General features: G+C 31.0%; 1 protein-coding gene across 2 annotated transcripts in view; it reads right to left on the reverse strand.

The window, feature by feature from the left end:
* Positions 1-20274, reverse strand: part of Pcdh11x (protocadherin 11 X-linked) — a 611215-nt gene that overhangs the window by 169772 nt on the left and 421169 nt on the right. For both annotated transcript variants that reach the window (XM_048796549.1, XM_015506140.2), the window contains one exon: positions 16240-16438. In XM_048796549.1, coding sequence (XP_048652506.1) covers positions 16240-16438 — 199 coding nt within the window. The remainder of the gene's footprint in view (positions 1-16239; positions 16439-20274) is intronic.

Genomic DNA, 20274 nt, shown 5'->3' on the forward strand with positions numbered 1-20274 from the left:
TATATATATCCCTGTGTATATTTGTGTGGTATAACTAGAATCTTTAATTGTTCCCAATGAGATAATATCTGTGTTCACATAAGGGTATTCATTATGGTTTTTTACCTGTATTCAATAATTTTAACTAAAATACAATCATTAAACACTATTACTAGTTCTAAACTGAATGAAGCAAGTTTCTGCATAGTGTATTTAAAAAGAATATACTATGTAACTAACTTTGCCTTTAACCACATACATCCTTCCTCCCACCTCCAATGAAATCTAATGAAAAAATCATCTCTATTTAACAACCCACATGGAGATAAGGCTTATCATTGACCAATAGAAAGCATAAGCCCTCAACAGTTTTATAGGAAGAAAAAGCATATATATTACATCATAATATTTGACTAGATAGTATTTTTTCAACTAATCAAAAATTTCTGAATGATGATATATATGTGTCTATACTTTTAGAAAAGGTAAGAAATAATAAACATGGAAAACAGCAAATGCAACCGAATCAGTTGAGAATACAATGTTTATTACTCATCTTGCATTTGCCCAAGAAGCAATTATAAAATTTAAGGTTTTTAAGAAAAATTCTAAGGAACATAGAAGTGTATGACAAAAATATACAAAGAAAAGGCATAAAAAGCCTTAGGCATTTCTGATAAAATAGCAGACAGTGTTACAATGACACAATGCATGAGCCAATTCTATGTGGCAGATAATAAATATGGGATATTTATTTAATATTTTACCAACAAATTCACCCTCCATACTTGAAGGAACACCAATTAGAGAACTTACCATATTTTTAATTCATTAAATAGTTCCTGAAAGCTAATGATTATTTTTTGATCATTTAAGATACCCCTCAAAATATTAAAATAAAAAATTCTCATATTGTAACAATTCTCTTGGTAATATCATTTACTTCTATTACTCTAAGTTTTAGAGAGTACTCTAGGAAATTTTTCTACTCTCCAAACTCATAAATGATTGATTTGGTACCAAGGAATCCTTGACACTGAATCAACCTGTAGAGTACATTAATAATCCTTTTTAGAAATATGTTTTATTAATGGTTGTGATCATTTAAGACATATCCTTTGTTTCTCTTTTATTTTTAAGTTAAACATATTTGTCTGCCAGAATTTCCCTTGAGGCTTAACCTGGATAATATAGTCTCCCAGTATTAAGCTGATGAGTTTTTTTAAGATATTCTAAACTTTTCACCATCATCTATAAGTTATATTTTTAATATTCTCCACCATTTTTATTGCTCAGAAAGAAGATTCTGATTCAATCATTTGGCATGAACAACAAGCATTACAGATAGTTATTGTTCAACATTAACAAATTAATGTAATATACCAGAATATAAAATTATAAAATTGTTATTTAAATGCAATATATTGTTATGTATGGAAAAACTGAACTGAAAAGCTGTACAGCTAGTCCACACTTGTTATTTTGCAAGTACATAACATAAAGAAAATAATATTTACTAACAGAATCTGGACTATATCTTCTTATTCTTAAAGCATGTTCTCTTTACTGAATATGCAGTAGTAAAGTAAGTAGATATTAATGAAATTATTCTATCCCTCAAAAGAAGGAAGAAATGACTTAAGAAGGATACTAGGATAAATTCCTGTATCCATCTAAGGACCATTTACTTTTCCACATAAATGATTATTTTCCTTAAAAGCCACTTTTATATTTACTTTAAGATGTAGATTCAAGAAGAGGAAAAAGAATACAAATGAGGGATTATCATCTATTCTACAGTAATTTGTCAAAACTACAAATCATTTCTTCAAGAACTCTCATGCATGCCTAACACTACCTTCATTAGATAATTGCTCCTTATAAATCAGCACAGGCTGCAGTCTGATAGGGTGTTCAGCATTCCAGAGGTACAGCAGTTTCCTTACTAAATTCAAGATATGATATTTTAAAATTAATTTTTATTGATGGAAAATATATGTTTGTGCTCATGCACAAAATATTTTTAGGAAAAAATGGCAATTTGCCCGCGAGTTACTAGCAATAAATCACATTAATATTACAAAGAAATCGCTTGGTCTTGTATATTATGGTCATTATAAAGAGAATTACAGAAATATACTTAAAATTCACAGTGGAATGCTCTTATAATAGAACTAAAAATTGGTAGCCATGTCTGCACAATATTAAAGATGGTTTATTCCTATGAAAATCTCATAAAGTTATAAAAGTACCAAGTACTCTAATTATTCTTTGCTGTTATGAGTTATTTTGCTTCAACTTCAATATGTTTAATCCATACCATGAGAAGTAACGTTTATTTTCATGTATGTCCATGGAGTGTGAGGGTAATCCTGATTTACAAATTAGCCATAACATATTCCTTATAAAATATCAGTCTACCAACTTATAAAGAAAGGAGTCTGTAAATTTAAACATGAACATTTTACTTTGAATATATGATCATAATTGCTGGTGCTGTTATTGTTGTTAAACTCCCCTGTTAATTTCTGGGAAAAGTTCTGATTGCTAACTTGAGAATCCTAAAATAATTTGAACTAAACAAAATATTAAATAAATTTGGAAGTTTTACTTCAAATAAGCTACAGTGTTGAATAGAATTGGCCATCTTTGATTTCTGCCATGGAATAGAAAAAGCCATACACTGTAAGAGATGGAAAGACATCTGCCTACAATTTCCCCAAAGCATCTATATTCAGAAAACTTCATGCATACTAAAAGCACAACTTCCCTTCATTTTATGTCCATTAGACTTGAGGCACAGAGCCTAGTAAAACAAATTGGGAGGGGGATATTACAAAGAAAATGAATGATGATAATAAAACAAGATGCAGGAACAAATAATCAGTCAATAATTCTTTACTCTTTCAAACTAAACTAGGATATATTAGTAAGCAATGAGATAAAGAAAGAAATAAAACTCAGACATAATCAGCAGTTACCCAATTAAAGTTCCTAGCATAGACTACATCCACATTGAATTGCTAAGCAAATATGCTTCCCAAAACTATTAGGACTTTAACAACAGGACATTTCTTTTTTATGACTCAATAGGCCTACACAAAAAGCAGAATTTTCTGGATACTTGCAAAACTAGTCAAATAAAACAGTACAACACCCCACATTCAATGAACTACATCTCTGTCTCTTCATCTATTTTCTGTGATGCTCTTGGCTTCCTTTGTTCACTTTATCCATTATGAAAATTGTTTGAAGAAATCAGAATATCAACACTAGCAATGATCCAGAAGAATTCTTAATCAGCTTGTGTGCAATGGGAAACATAATCTCCTCACATGCATAGAAGTTATGTGTTGTCTTTATTTGACAATGCAACTAGTTCTCTACCTTGTTAATGCCCTATCAGTCCTATTTGTTGTTCTCCTGATTAGCTTCTTAGAAATGAATAGTTTGTGTATAGTTGCACATCAAAACCAAAAATAGCCTTTATCTTTACCTAGATTAGATGGGTCATGTATTATTGTGATGTATTGCTTTTCAAATAATGATTGTCAGATAGAGTAACTTGGGTGCTTTTGTATTTTTGTATGCATATGTGTGATGTACATGTGTAGGGACAGTAGAGACAGAAAGGAAAGGAATTCTGTTCATTGAAAACATGAAACAAGTAATCACTAAAATTTCAAAGCTTTTTTAAAATGTTTTTTATACCTTGGTATGAAGCATATAGTACACACAGGCATGTGTAATATTAACTCAAGTATGGGTAAAATTTAATAAATCTTAAAATAAAAATAATATTGTTTGAGGCTTTTTGATAGATCATTATTAGTTATTTAATTCCTTAATTGATCATGGCCAACTGGTTTATTTTCATCAGTTAATGAAAACATTTGTTAAGACTTAGGTCCCAAAGTGTGATTCCCAACCAGGAACTGGGATATCAAGTGGGGGCTTAATAGAAATGCATAATCTCCAAAAACTAAATTTAAAAAAGAAAAAAAAGTATAATCTCAAGTCCTCAAAACAACTGTGGAGTTTCATGTTTTTCAATATATCCAGGTGGTTTGTATAGACACAAATCTGAAAAGACCTAAGAATATTAATTAGCCCAAGAAAAAATATTTTAAATGCTGTAAACATAGGTCTATATTCAGAAAATATACTCTTACATGAAAATTTATTCCTTTAGTACAAGAATGCTTTGAGGCAGCTGCTACTAATATCTCCATTTTAAGGATAAGGAAAACTGAGGCACAGGGAATTTAAATGTCGTACTACATGCTAAACCACTTGTAAATGAGGCAGAGCTGAGACTCTAATCTAGGCAATCTTACTCTACTTCATTGGAATGCTTTTCTTCAAATTAATTATTTAATTATGTATATTATAACAGAAGCTGGGCTCTCCTTTATAAATGAAAATGAGAAGAAATAGGGGAGTGTGAAGCATATTTACATCTTACATAACTTAATGTTTTTTTTTTTTAATTTTATGTAACTTAAAATTTTCTAATTTCAGAAAAAAAGGTTTTTCTGGGAGTGGACAAACAAATAAATTCAAGGTCTTTAAAAAAACAAGGTCTCTGCCACATTTCTTTTTCCTTTTGTAAAAATAATATTGCTAAAGCAGCTCTGAGAATTCAGTTTAATGTATATGATTAATTTCACCTATGCAATGGTCTTTCATTCTGTACCCTGAAAGGAGTCTGCTTTTACCCTATCTTGAGTAATAATGTACAGACAGATTCACTACAAACTGTTGGGCATTATGGGATCTTTCTAGATGAAAGGGTTTTTTTTTGTTGTTGTTGTTGTTTTTTTTTTCCCCCTACAGTTCATATCCTTTAAAACCTGAGGGGATATTTCAAAGAGTTACATGGGTATTGAATTGGGCTCAGTGTATTTAAGATCTTTCCCCATGATATTTGGATTTTAGATATTATATTTTAGAAACTAAGCTTTTCTGCAAAAATGTAATGGCTAGTTCTTTCAGAAGATAAGACTTTGAAGGACCTCAAGACCCCAGGCCCAACATTAGGTGACCTAACCCCTAAGCCTCAAAGCTGCAAGATGCTCCCTCACCCAACCCCTCCAGCAGCACATAGCACCTCAGGTGTTGCACAATGTTACCACAAGATGTTCCATGTAGATAACCCTAACGGGCCCCCTACCACAAGATGTTCCTTTTAGACAGCCCTACCGGTTAAACTTGAGAACTAGGTTTCAAAACAGGAACTGAAAGGACAGAATGCAATGTTATGGTTTTTCCAAGAACAAAAAGTTGAAAAACAAGCTTACCCCCTAGGTGACTCAACTGCTGGGTTCAGAGGGACCAATAGAAAGGCTGTTGCTGTGCTAAGCTAAGAACTAACCCACCTGTTCCCTACAAAAGATCTGTACCCCAAAGCCCGGTGTGCCAGTTCACCGAAGCTCCTGCTGAGGTTTCGCTGAGCACCCGCAGGCGCCTGTGTGAGAATAAACGCCTCCTGCTTTTGCAGCCAGTGTCTCGTGTGGTTCATTCCGGGTTTGGGATCGGTGGATCTTTCAACTTAAGAGTTCAATACGATGGCACTTTAATTCAAATTTCAATATTTGGTCTTAATTCTGGTTGAATCCTGAAACTCCAATTTTCTACTTGAATAAAAGCAGATATTTTTGTGACATTTTCCAATATTTCCTGTTTTCCTGTCCAATTCAAATCTCCATTAACTCTGAGAGGGAGGGGAAACACTAGAAAACATTAGCAATCCAGAAATGTTTACAATAGTTCTAACTGCTAAAAGTAGCAGTTACAGAAAATTTTCTGTGGGAAAGAAAAACAATTAAACACAAACAGCTGAATGAAAAGCATGATGATCCATCCAAAGAATGAGAAGGTTTTAGGTGCATTCATAATTCAAAAATATCTCTAATGAGTATGGTATCTTTTAAACTACAGTATAAATTAGGCAAAGAATTCATAAAGTTCTTGTTATTGTTTTAAAAAATAAATAAATTTTCTTCCTATATTCTTTAAAAGAATTTAGACAGCATTTATGTGACTTTGTAAAATTGATAACTCCCTCAAATCAATGCCAAGAAACACTTATGCATTTTAGGTACACACACTTTCCAAATAGATAGGCATGGTATAGTTAAATAGAACTATCAATTAGGAAAGAATTATACAGTTCAGTTTTAGATTATGTTACATGCATAAATCTACGAGAATCACAGTCTAATCCCAACCCTAAGAAACTACATAATTAAAACAATAATTATAGTCATTCAGTGAGCCTTGCAATGCACTACTGATGAGCCTCAGAGTAGGAGGAGAATCTTCTAAAGACAATTAAAACTTACTATTTTTCATTTGCTTAGAAAATTTTGTTCTGTAAGCAGTGTTATTTTCAAAATAGTCAAGTATTTTTCTCAAAATATTTATATTTTGGCATGAGATTCCCAATTTAGAGCATCAGCTTCTGTGAAATCATCAATTAATATAAAAAAACTAATAGAGTTTATATGTAAGACAAACTTTTTCTTATTATAGTTTGCATAAAGTGCAGTTCATTTTTAACTCCCGTATTTATAGTGCTTTCATCTCCAGTACTAATCATTGTCCATAAAAGACTATTATGATAATGTTTACTCCAGACATTTTGAGTATATGACAAACTATTAGCTCAGTCAGATTGAATCTATCAAAATTAATACCCTGTTAACTATAACTTCATGATTCTGCTAGACAATTGAAGTAGCACAGAACCAAAGACATAAGATTTTCAGGAGAGAAAAGATTGACTTCACAGAAGATTGGATAAGGGATATATTTATGTATTGATTCTGAATTTATCCTATTTAGGATTTTCTTTATATACTTTTCACCATATTCAGGGAAAATTTACTACTAAAATTCATTTCTAATTTCAAGTTGCTCTAATGTAGTACATACATCTATTTAAATATGTTGAAATATCAAGGAAGAACAGTAAACATTCTTTACAATGTGATCATTATCATTAGGCATGGATACAGTTCTTCCTCTAAAATATTCATTGTTTAGCTCTCAAAGTAATTTTAGAAATCAGTAGTTCATAATGCTCAAATTGCCCTTTTAGTTGTAGAATATTCTACAGGGGAAACTTTGTTTCAGTAAATGGACTTTTCACATATACAAGATGTTTTCCATATGGATCTAAGATTCCCCTTGGGCCATGATAACTATTTAAATTATATTCTAATTTACTGCCAATGAGTTGCTTCATTTAAATTGCAAAAGGTAGCTGCTTACAAACATTAGTGACTCTTCTCTTTTAGAACATGATAAATATCAAATCTTGGTTTAGAATATTAAATTGTAGCTTGAAAATGCTAAAACTCAGTTATCTCATTTGCATTATGAGGTTGTGAGACTAAATGAACTCCAACGTCCCTCAGAACTCTAAAATTCAAAGGCAATACAAAAGGCCACATCTTAAGAATAAATTAACAAGGACTCCATTTGGGGTTTCAATATTATAACCCTAGAAGGTGTATTGGAGATCAGTATGATGCCTTAGTTTTATAGCTAAGGAAAGGAGACACAGTGAGGTTAATTGTTCTATCCAAGGTCACAGAGCTAGTTAAATGAAGTATGTGGATTAGAATCTTGTACTATATAAATGGATGGCCTAACATAGATTGTGTGCTATGCTCTGTAGTGAAAAGATTTCATGAATAGTGATTTCAAAATAAATTACTATGATAAAAATTTTTAGTCAGCATTCATATTTTAAAAGTATTATTTAATTAGATAGCAAAAAATAATATTTTAAATCACTAGTATTGTCATGGCTTTTGAGATATATACAAATAACAAAAGAAGAATTTTCCAGGACAAAAAATTAATTTCTATGGCTAATTTCATATATATTATTTTGAAGATTTTTTCACATATCCTGCAATTTTTTCCAAAATAAAATTTATAAAAATAAGGTGTCAGATGAAGATAATGTACTTAGTTGAAACAACTGAGATTACTCATTAAAACAGGAAAAAATCGGTTCATTAAACACTGTAACTTCTGGTATCTATTAGTCATTTTCAACATTCAATAAAGATGTAAATTAACAAACTGCAGAAATCATGGTAAGACAAATTGTCCATAATTGTTCGTTATTTAATGAATTATTTGACATATTCACTAGATGTTGAGTGTTGTCAACAAGCAATTATGAGAGTTGCAAGTTATTGTAGAACTTAGTAGGTTCATGGAGATTATACATACATCATTGAATACTCCTTATTCATTAAAATTTATAAATTATGTTTAAGAAATTGGTGTGTGACTAACAGCACTAAATATTCTAAGACACCCAAAACTTGCATCTTGATTTACTGATTATACTGACTTTCCAAGAATTATAAAAAAGGAACAAATGGAAAATGTTCTTGTCTTATGAGAAAAAAAAAGTGAGTGGTAAGGAAAAAGAGGAAAGACAGAAGAAGGTCATAAAATGAATTGCCTTGTGGCTCATAAATATTAGAAACATAAATGTCAAATGAACATTATTATATGGTGTAGGTAGCCTAATAAAAATTTAGAAGCAGAGGAAGGCTTATTGTGAAGAAAAGGCCACCTATTTTCTATCACTGAAAGCAGTTATTGAAGCTTATTGACATTCCAGACCTTATGGCATTGGTTTTCAATTGGCAGCTTGTGCCAACCTCCTAGTGCTTGTCATTTTCAAACAGAAAAGACAAGATAAGAGATTGCTTTACTTAGAGAGGCCTGCTTTTGAGTGATAAACCTCTATCTAATCCATATTAGATTTAAGATACTAAAGATAACACTCATCTTAGTCTGTCACATAAATGGAATGCTGAAAATGTGTTCAAGTTTCCAACTTTAAAGATATACTTCTCATCTTGATCCATGACCTCTGCACTTTTTTTTAAACATTATCTCTAGTGCAAATCCTTCATTGCATTCAAAAAATCTAGACACTACAAATTAGGAGATATTTTTCAAGTGGTCTATATTGTTATTGTATTTCTTATAAGGGGAGTTAGATATGATAGAATTGTTTCATACATTTTTCATTTTGATATATTTTTAAACTTTAATAAGCTTTGTTATAAAAAGACTGACTTTTCTAAAGTATGCCACTTAAGCGGTAAAATTAATATACATCACAGAACACCTGCCACTTGATCACTGTTTACATCTGCCTAAGCACATTTATTATACAAACCTATTAATATCAAGTGTATCTTACATTCTCAAGCAATGACAGATGGCTAAACTCTTCATTCTTTTAACCTATTTATATGGAGATACTTTTCTAATATTATTACTTATATAATTACAGGTCTAAAATAAACTAATAGTCATAAAAATATTAATGATTGTAATGAATTTTACTCTAAAACAGGAAGAAAAGTGACTTTGATATTATTACATTAAAATGAGATGAGAAGGAATTTTTATTATTTCATTGTCAACATAAAACTGTATATTATTTTCTGTTTGCAAGGAAAGGAAATTTAGCAGGCATTTGTCCTACATCTCCACCACCCAGGGACATTACATTTGGCCCCTTTCTTCAAATAACTGTTATCATTGATAATGATAATATCATTCCTTAGACATAATGGCATATTGATTTTTCAGAATACATTATTTCATGTTTGTTGTGATTATTTAAATTATTTTACTTTTATCTCCATGAACTGACATTATGGTTCAGTCTCTAAGAATAAATACAGTTTGTTTTGGTTTGGGTATAAAGTGTTCCCAAAAGACTCATTCACTGAAGGCTTGGTTCACAATGCAATAATGTTCAGAGGTGAGAAGTTTGAGAAGTCATAGGATCATAAGGGCTTGATCTCATCAGTGGTATAATCCACTGATAGCTGAATGGATTGCTAGGGAAGAGGTGGAAACTGCAGGCATTTGATCCATGGATGGAGGAAGTGGAAGAGGTCACTGGTGGCATGCTCTTGTCCCTGAAACCTTCCCCTGTCTCCTCGACTTCCTGGCTGCCAGGAGCTGACAGCATTCCTCTGTTGCTCCCTTCTGCCATGATGTTTTGCCTTATCTCAGGCCCAAAGCATTGGAGCCAACTGACCATGAACCAAATCCTCTGAAGTCATGAGCCAAAATAATTCTTTCCTTTTCTAATTTTTTCCTCAGGTGTTTGTCACAGCAATAAAAATCTGACTATTGCACAATTTTAAGAAAGAATCTTTCATATACAGATTTTCCTTGACTTATGATGAGAGTTCATCCTTATTAATTCACCTTACATTGAAAATAATGTAAGTAAATATATATATATTTTATATACCTAACCTAATGAATATAGTTTAGAAACACACTATACTATAGAGCCTGAATAGTTCACTCTTGTGATGTTGTGAGTGACTGGGAGCTGTGAATTATGGCTACTGCACAGTATGGTGAGAGTATTATACAGCATATCTCTAACCTGGAAAAAGATCAAAATTTAAAGTGTGGTTTATCTGAATATATATTGCTTTCTCAGTATTGTACAGTGTAAAACTCAAATGTTTAGCCATCTAATTTGGTATCATCTGTATATAGCCAGAAGAGATAGAATTGGCCTGACAGGATAATTAGCCTTTAAAAAGAACAAAACTTCTTTTTAGGTTGAATATATTTCATATTTCATGTAACAATATTAACAAATGATGACATTCTTTTGTGGTTTAATTGTAATATGCTAATTGATATGTGGCGTCCCTCAGCAATGCCTTTTAAATACATATTAGGTGGCTTATGGAGAGAATGTCCTCTGTATGTAATCACAAACAAAAAGCACCTAACACACACACACACACACACATAATACTTGTTAACCTGTGAATTCAGAAAAATTTCAGAATTTTTCTCTGGAAAGTGTTACTATTTCCTTAAATATGTAAATAAATATTAATTTTATTCTAACTAATTGAATAATATTTTCTGCTTGAATTTTTAGTTGAATGACTAGCACAATCCTTCTGGATCACTGCTTTTCCTATGGTACTAATATTACAAAATTTGTCTGGAAAAATATTTGGATTCATTTTATTAGGTGATCCTTTTAAAATTTTAGTTTTTTAATTTTTTTTGGCTTTTTTAATTTTGTCAATTGTCTACTTTAAAAATTAGAAGTTCAACTAATGAAACATTCAACTAAAAAGTACCCTAGTGTTATTCATGTCAACATTCTTAACAGAACACAATAAATTTAGCATTTCTCTGAATAGTACTCTAGTCGATCAAATTGGTCTCACACTTTTTATACCAATTAATTAGATTATGGTACAGGATCAATCAAAGTGTGTTGTCAGGAAAAGATTAATTACTTCCTTTTTGTGAATTAATTAGTAGTGTATTAGAGTGCTAAGCAAACCAAATCTAGTGAAATAAAAATGAATGTTAAACAGATATGCTAACCTGAGAAATACTTTAGCAGATTTATCAATTTTAAGTAAATGACGAAGTATATTCCTCTTTATTTTAAATATAGAACTTCTTTAGCTTTAAATGTTCTTGGGACTTTTGTTTTTACCACAAAAATGAGTATGTTATAATAAAGAAAGAAAAAACATTAACAAATAATTTTAAAATTTGATGAAAAATTTCATGCATTTTGTTTCTTTAGGCTCAAATACAAGACTGTGACATAACTATAACATTCTCAGATAGAGGGACTTCCTGTGTGAAATTACTATATCCAATGAAAAGGGTTTTTTAAATTTGTTTTTCTTAGTTGTTGACAGATCTTTATTTATTAATACATGGTTCTGAGAATCGAACCAGTGCCTCACACATGCCAGGCAAGTGTGCTACTTCTGAGCTGGAGTCCCAACCCAATGAAGAGGTTAGTAAAAATGAGGGTGACATAACTTTCAGTTGAAGAAAATTGAAACACTGATTAATCAAAGTCCCTTTCCCACTCACTTTTAGAGAATTTTTTCAGAAATGAAATGATTTGTCGCTGGTAAACTGAAGACAGATTTGAGGCTCTTCAGAAACTTCCCATCTATATCATCATTTCACTTCCTAAGAAGTATGGATATTATTTATGATCAGTTAAATTACAACATGGCAGTAGCTCAGTAGAAATCAGTACTTACCCTTTTCTCTCCGATTTATCCATAGTGAAAGAGTAGTAATATATTCTTAATTTAAGGGGAAAAAATCACAAACACTGGCTTCATATGCATGAGGTATTCATAAATCTCTGATATTTAATGTGGTAGACATTTGCAAATACTTCTATGAGTCTCAGAACTAATTCTGAATTGTAATTCCAGAACAAAGTTTTACAAAATAAAGTTGGAAAACACTTTAAAATCTTCTCTTCTCAAATTATATTTTAACATAGACATGAACATAGAGCCATATATAGTTTATTATATTTAGAATAGTCTACTAAGGATTACAGGGTCCTCACAACTCTAGATTAATACTATACTGAACATCTAAAATTTCCAAAATATAGTTATGCCCTATTCTTTATGAGAACTATACACTGTGTTTCCATGAATATGTCTCCAGAAAGTCTTTGAAATCCAGATACTACTTGTTACAGTATGCACAATAAACCTAAAACAACCACTAGTGTTATTTTGGGGGTAGGTTTCTGTTTGGTTTTATTTTTACCAAATTAGCTAACTTCAAAGACTATGGTCCATTTTAAATGGTATACATAATTTGTTGGGGCTACTGTAGGAGGAATTTCCTGGAATATGAGGCTGCTATCCTAAGAAGACAAAATTGCATAGAATATCACAAAGTAAGGAAATTGCAGTTGTGAAATTTAAAAATTCACAAAGCCTTCAAATGGAGTGATATGTTTTTATTAAGTTTGTCTCCTGAAAAATTAAAAATTGCATTGAGCTTTCTTATTTCTCATTTATCTAAAAAGGAAATTTAGTATTCTGAGCAAAAGACTTTACAGAATGCATTGTGATAATTTCTTCATCTCATCTGCAATTCTTATCAAGCAGGGAACTATATTTTTAACATAGTATTAATAAATCCCTCTAGCAAAAATTTTTTGGGAAAATCTTATTCATGAAAGTTCTATTTCGATCTGTTTTTGTGAACCTAAAAGGGATTTCAGAATTATATTCTATTTTGGGAAATTCATTAGTTGGAAAGAAAGCAGATTGAGGATGTAATGAATTTCAAAATATGAGATGGGAACTGCATAAATTAATTCCATTGCTTTAGGACAACATTTACTTCCTCTAACAGTTTACATTTTTATTTGTGGTGCTATTGAGTAACACTGCACAGTTTACTGACATCTGCTCTATGTCACAAAGCTCATTATTGTGTACTATTTCAGAGCTTTAGACTTTCTTTTGGAAGATTCATGAGTATTAGCCTAAAGAAGTTACTTTGCTTTGGTGAATTCTGCATCAGTTATTTTCTTTCTTTTTAATCAAAACATAATACATACATACATACATACATACATACATACCACATATACTATGTTACAAATCTCACTAGCATGCTATATTAAAAAACATAATTTCACTTCAAGGTAAATATTGTGCCTCTTGTGCTTAAAATACTATTATGCCTCTGTGCTTAAAATGCTAGAATTCTTCTCATCCAAAAAATGGAACACCTAACCAAACATTATCATGAAACATGATTTATAGGGAGGTTTCAGGTTTGGTAGGAAAGTAGGTTGTTAATATCATTCATGGTAAAAGTAACCTTTTAACATTGACTTAATATTGTTAACCTTTTGCAGAAACAAATTCAGTTTTAAATATTTCTATACTTCGTATAAACTTATTAAAATAACTGTTAAAATGTAGTATTTGTCTTACTGATGTTATAGCTTATGGCCAGTTCCATTTAAAAAATAGAGCTTATTTATCATAGTTCTTTATTAACTTGTAATTTACAATTGCTTCATCCTATGGAGTAAATATCAATAAAAGAACTCATACTCAAAATAATTGTGTCAATATGATTAGAGCAGAGAAATATTTAGTCACTAGAAGAAACAAGCCTCAAAAAAATAAAAATAAAAAACCCTGTATATATGTCAGCCAATACATTGTTGATGATACTTACATGATTAATTAAAAATAAAATCAATTCCTGTAAAGAATACTGAATTTAAATAATTTAAACAACTTTTAATACTAGATATAATTTGGTTCAACAAAGGTATTTTGAATTTCACATGTCTTATAATTTTAATGTATACTTATTTTCATATTACTATCAAATATATTCTAATTTGGTCTCATTTAATTTTAAAATTTATTTCAGGGTTAGAACCATGGATGTTTACTCTGAGTTATTCTTTAAATGTTGCTGTGCAATTCTATATCAAAGTGTCTTTGTAACACAGGTTATATGAAAAGGAATTAATTATTTCTAGTTTACAAAAATAATTATTCTCTCTATTCTTATCCATTAACATGGTCTGATAGGTCAGTAATTAAAATGGTAATTTATGAAGGGGAGAAATCAAGGACACCTATGCTTAATGCATATTTGTTACTTATAACCATGTTCTTATTAGAGATTGGCTTTGAGTTACTATAGTAGTAAATTATATAATCACAGCTCTGTATTTCTAAAAAAAGTTATTATGCTGTATTGTACAATGTAAATGAGGTAAACTGATGATGCATGTTACAGTCAATTTGTAATCCTTGAAATTAATGTTGATTGCCAGGCGCAGTGGCGTGCGCCTGTAATCCCAGTGGCTCAGGAGGCTGAGACAGGAGGATTAAGAGTTCAAAGCCAGTCTCAGCAAAAGAAGGAGCTAAGCAACTCAGTGGGGCCCAATCTCTAAATAAAATAAAAATAGGGCTGGGGATGTGGCTCAGTGGCTGAGTTCCCCTGAATTCGATCCCCAGTACTCCCCAAAAAGAAAATTAATACTAATCATTTATTCTAAGTATAAAATTTAAAATGGAGATAGTAGTAGATGTTTAGAACTTTTTGGTCTGGGTTTCTCAAATTTATCTAGTACTTTTATATTGTAAACACCTTTAGTATCCCACATCTACACTTGCAAAGAAAAAAAAAAGTTGATGCTAATTTATCATTCATTCTGTATGTTTAGTTTTAGGTTATACCTTGATGTTTAATCAATTTATTTCTCTTACAATGATAAGGAAGCCATTTTGTTCTAAAATCTGCATGTTTTATTTAAATTTATATAATCCATAATGCTTAATATAACCTTTTAATATTTTTAAATTATATTTCTTATTTGATATGATTATCTGGTTACTTGGTCCATTTCTTCATATTCTTCGTGATTTTATACCTGCCATTCTTCTCTATCACATATATGGTATGCTCCTTATTCTATACCAATTTTTTTATACTTTTATTTCATTTATATATTTTTATGTGGTGCTAAGGATCAACCCCAGTACCTCACACATGCAATAGGAGCACTCTACCACTGAGCCACAACCCCAGCCCTCCATACTCAATTTTATGTGCATAATTAATATCTGGGACAGATTATAATTTTTTGGAATTTTAATAATCTTCAAAGACATGTATACTTTATCAATTTTTATTTCTTCAAATTATAAGGCAGAAGAATGCTCATTATATGTTTATGATAATTAATACAATGAAATTTTTAATGTCAAATTCATGATCCTTTTTAAGAATTCAAGATCTTTGGAATTTGTAAAACTTAGCTTTTGTACCTTTTGTCTGGAGACCAAATCTGAACAGTATGTGATTGTAGTCCATTTTTTAAATAAGTGAATGAAAGAAAATAAAATGTTTGATTATATATGTGTATACATAAATGGAAAATCCCACCTATGTCCAAATAAAGTATTATGCATTTCATGATAAATTTCATTTAGAATAGCTATGTTAACACTTTTTGAATAGTATCACTTCCTGCCTTTAAGTTATCTACCTAATTTTTTATGTTTACTTTTAAGAATGTTATTATTCATAGTAACATAATAAACTGTTCTATACTATTACAGCCATGACAGTTTGACTTGTTTCTTTATTGGTTCTTTTTAGTTACACATGAAAGTAGAATGCATTTTGACATAATTATACAAGCATAGAATGTATCCTTGCTTTACATAGGATCCATTCTTATTGATATACAAGATGATGAGATTCACTATGGTGTACTAATATATGTACACAGTAAAATTATGTCAGATTCATTGCACTGTCTTTCCTTTTTTTATCTCCCCTCCCTTTCAAATACAGTAAACCCTTTCATATTGAGAGACTGGCAAAGTGATTACTTACTAGATTCAGGATCAGAGTTGCCATCTCCTTCAGTACGGTTGTTGGGTGCAGCATGATCAAAGTACTCCTCCTGAGGATAGCCAAGGGGCAGAGCATGGGATGTGCTGGGAAGGCTGCCTGCATCATGATCTCCCAGTCCACCATCACTGTTGCTTTCCTGAGAGCCTTCTGGTAGGTGAAATGTGACACGTCGCTGGGACTGAAAAATAGAAAGAAAATTATAGGGTTTCAGCAATGATCCAAATAATTGCTTAATGCACCCAATTTAGAAAATGTATTATTCAGCTATCTAGTGTAGCCATATTAACATTATCCTGGGTTACAAACAATTTCAGGCTTTTGTGAAGAGGCAGATCTGTGTTCAAACCTGCTTTACCAGGCAGTAGAGTTGCTTCTATTGTATATCTACCCAGGGCATATCCAAATTCAGAATGTCAACTTGTTGTGCCCAAATACCTATAAAACCTGACACTATCAGGTTTTATAGGTATTTGGGCACATAGGAAATCCTGATCATCATTGAAATGTACATTTATTTTGCTATCACTTGGCAATAATTAATTTTTTAAGATAATAAACATAAATAAATATTAAAAATATTGCTTTATCTGTAAGATTCTGGTAAACCAAAACAGTAAATCAAATTTACTTAAATCAAATTTACTTAATCCTGCAGGCTTAAAAATTAAAAGTACAAATCATATTTTAGAATAATCTTAGGGAAGATATTTGATTAGAATTCATTTAAATTGATTTTACTCTTAAAAAACACAAATAATAGTCACATGGTATGGATAACAATTTTAACAGTTGATGGGAACTATAAAAACAAGCTATATATATGTGTGTGGGTGTGTGTGCGCATGTGCATATATAAATATATATATATATACACACACATATATATGATGGTAATAATAGCAGAATATAAAATATAAAGTTAAAGCATTTATTTCAAAAATAAGAGGATTATAATACCTAAGAAAGGTGATACCGGCACCAGATGAAGCAGCATTTGCATTTCAATATTGCTACACACAGTAGTCTCTGAAGACAATCTTCCTAATGAACCTTACCTCTTGCTATTCAGACCAGTATATAGTTTCCACCCATTGAATCTAGACAGGCCTGTGTAATCAAACCTTACAGTTTTTGCCTTCCTTTCTTTGGACTACTCACTATGGGGAAGACAAGTTACATTGAAAGATGTCTGTCTACTGGGAGACAGCCGTACTCTGAGGAATCTCAACCAGCCATGTAGAATGAGTATATAAGAAGAAATTACACTGCCCAGAGAGGCCCAGCTGTTCTAGCCACACCAGCACAGGTGTCACATGTGTATTTGAAGAATTTGTTTTAGACTTCCTGCTGATAACCTCATTGGAGCCACCTTTAAAATTTGGACCAACTTATTCAAGGTACCAGTCATTCTGGAGCAAAGATAGTCATTTCTGGTATTCATTGCCCATATTCCTAACCTAAAAAAATTGAGAAACTTATTTGTTTCTATGTTAACCCCCAAAATAGGCATGATTTGTGATGTAGCAGATAAACCAAAACACTAAACTATTAGAAGCATGAAATATATCAATTAGAAACAATTATTTATATACATCAAAAGTCACATGAATTTAGGTACTAGACATTCATATGTCAGAATGAAAATGCTTTCAAACATTCAGGTTAGACATTGAGAGATTCTTTCCAATGGACATATGAAAATATTTGTTTTCATTTTTCAGTATAATAATATATAATAAACTTTATGGATATATATAATATTTAAGAAGCAAATTTGAGTGTGCCTTTATTCATAGTCATTATCTATATGTTAAATTTTCAAAAAATATGAAGAAATTACTAATATATATGTAATATATAATATATGGAATATGTTTACAATCATAGAATCATTCTTTCTAATGAGAGTCTGCTTATTTTATATTTGTAAAAATATAAATTTATACTGATGTTTATTTAAATATCATAATAATTTTGTAAGGAGTGGATGGTGATGTTGAGGTAATACTTAGAAGAATTAGTCATGCAGAAAATCATCTGAATAATAGAAAATCCTGTTGAAACAGTTATACTAAGAAATTCAGAAGGCAGTTTTTTTTGGTTTTGAATTGTTTTATTATGTTTTTGGTGTACGTGTTATATCACAAGGAAGCCATGGAGAGTGACACTGAATGTGTTATGTGGTTAAACTACAGTGAACCTTCTAGGATTTAAAACATTGCTCAGGCCAGGCGCAGTAGTGCACACCTATAATCCCAGTGGCTCAGGAAGCTGAAACAGGAGGATTGAGAGTTCAAAGCCAGCCTCAGCAAAAGCAAGGTTCTAAGCAACTCAGTGAGACCCTGTTTCTAATAAAATACAAAATAGGGCTGGGGTGGGGATGTGACTCAGTGGTTGAGTGCCCCTGAGTTCAATTCCTAGTACAAAACAAACAAATAAACAAAATCAAAACAAAAAACATTGCTTAGGAAAATTATAGGGCTGAAATCACTTTCTGTGCTTTTGGTTGCTCAATATCCTTCTTTCTATTAATCTTTGTATATAAAAACAGATGTTGAAAAGAGGAAAATAAAAGTTTTATGTATTTTATAATCATGTTTATAATAAAGCCATAATATGAATGGCACACTGATTTTTGATGTTTACATCTATCAGTCAGGTTACCATTGAGTCATGTTAGAGAGCTTTGAGATACATGAATTCCTTTGCCTGTCAGTTACCCTATTGATTATTAGTACTAAAGATATTTAGTAGCATGGGCAACAAAATAAGAACCCATGCTGTATTCTTTCAAAGCAACAGTTTCATACAAGTTTAGAAAAAGCTTAGCTTTTTACAGTGTAAAGTTTAAAAGCACTAAACAAGCTCTTGGGACCATAGTTTGCAGACCCCTAATCAACAAGGCTAATTTTGTCAATCCAGCACAGCTAGTTTTGATTGTTCTCTCTCCATAAGCCAGAAACTTATTTAGATTTAGGCTGCCATTTAATTCCCCAAATTATTTGATTGTTAACATGTTTTCAGCTACCTCAAGATTTATATATAAAATTTTAAAAAATTAAGAACCAGGAAAATAGCAACTGTTAAAAATGCCTGAAAAAAATTATTGTTTAGAAATGAATCTACAATTATCTATTGTATGTAAAGTCAAAAATAATACTTAACATATAAAGAAAAAATATATGTTAAATAAACCAGTTTGGCACGAGACTAATTTATAATTGCTTTCACAACAAGAAGTAACTGTTCAGGGATATTTTAATTTTCTGTTAAGTCTCAAGTAATATATTTCAGTATGTATATTCTGGACACATAATATGTTATATGTCTAACATGTGTCTGTATGTGTGCACACATGCATATAAATACTTTTTATCATTTAAAGCATTTAAAAACATTAGATCTAGAAAATAGAATATATAAATAAGAAAACACTAGTGACAAAAAATGAATCTGAAATTTAAGATGTGCTGCTTAAACATTCATATATCTAAACAATTGATATTCCCAGTGGATAGCAAGTATGTTTGGGCCAAATAATTGAAGTAGAGAAGTACATGTTACTTTTTGATGTAAAGGAAATGGAGTTTTCTTTTCACTTGTTTATCTACACAGAAAATAGCAAGGCAATTTAAGTAAAATGATAACCTATCCCAGGACAACTGTGCTAGTTACTTACTAAAAGCCATTGCAAAGGAATGCCCTGGAATGAACCTATAATTAGTTTGGCTGTGTACTCACCTCCAACCCTTTTGACACTCATAAATTGAATTCCATTAGGGACAGATAAAAGAAAATGAGCAGGTTTGTGAGGACCCCTTTTAGTGAACATAGCTCACTGTTTTTTTATCCTTTCCTAAAGGCACATAAAGACACGACCAGTACAACCATGACTTCATTCTTAAAATGTAGTTTGTCCATTTGACATTTTCCCATATACATTTTTAGCTGTATTTTTTTAAATTTATGTTTATGTGGTGCTTAGAATCTAACCCAGTGCCTCACACTCTACCA

This window comes from Marmota marmota, unplaced genomic scaffold, assembly GCF_001458135.2.
Source record: "Marmota marmota marmota unplaced genomic scaffold, marMar, whole genome shotgun sequence".
Lineage (NCBI taxonomy): Eukaryota > Metazoa > Chordata > Mammalia > Rodentia > Sciuridae > Marmota > Marmota marmota.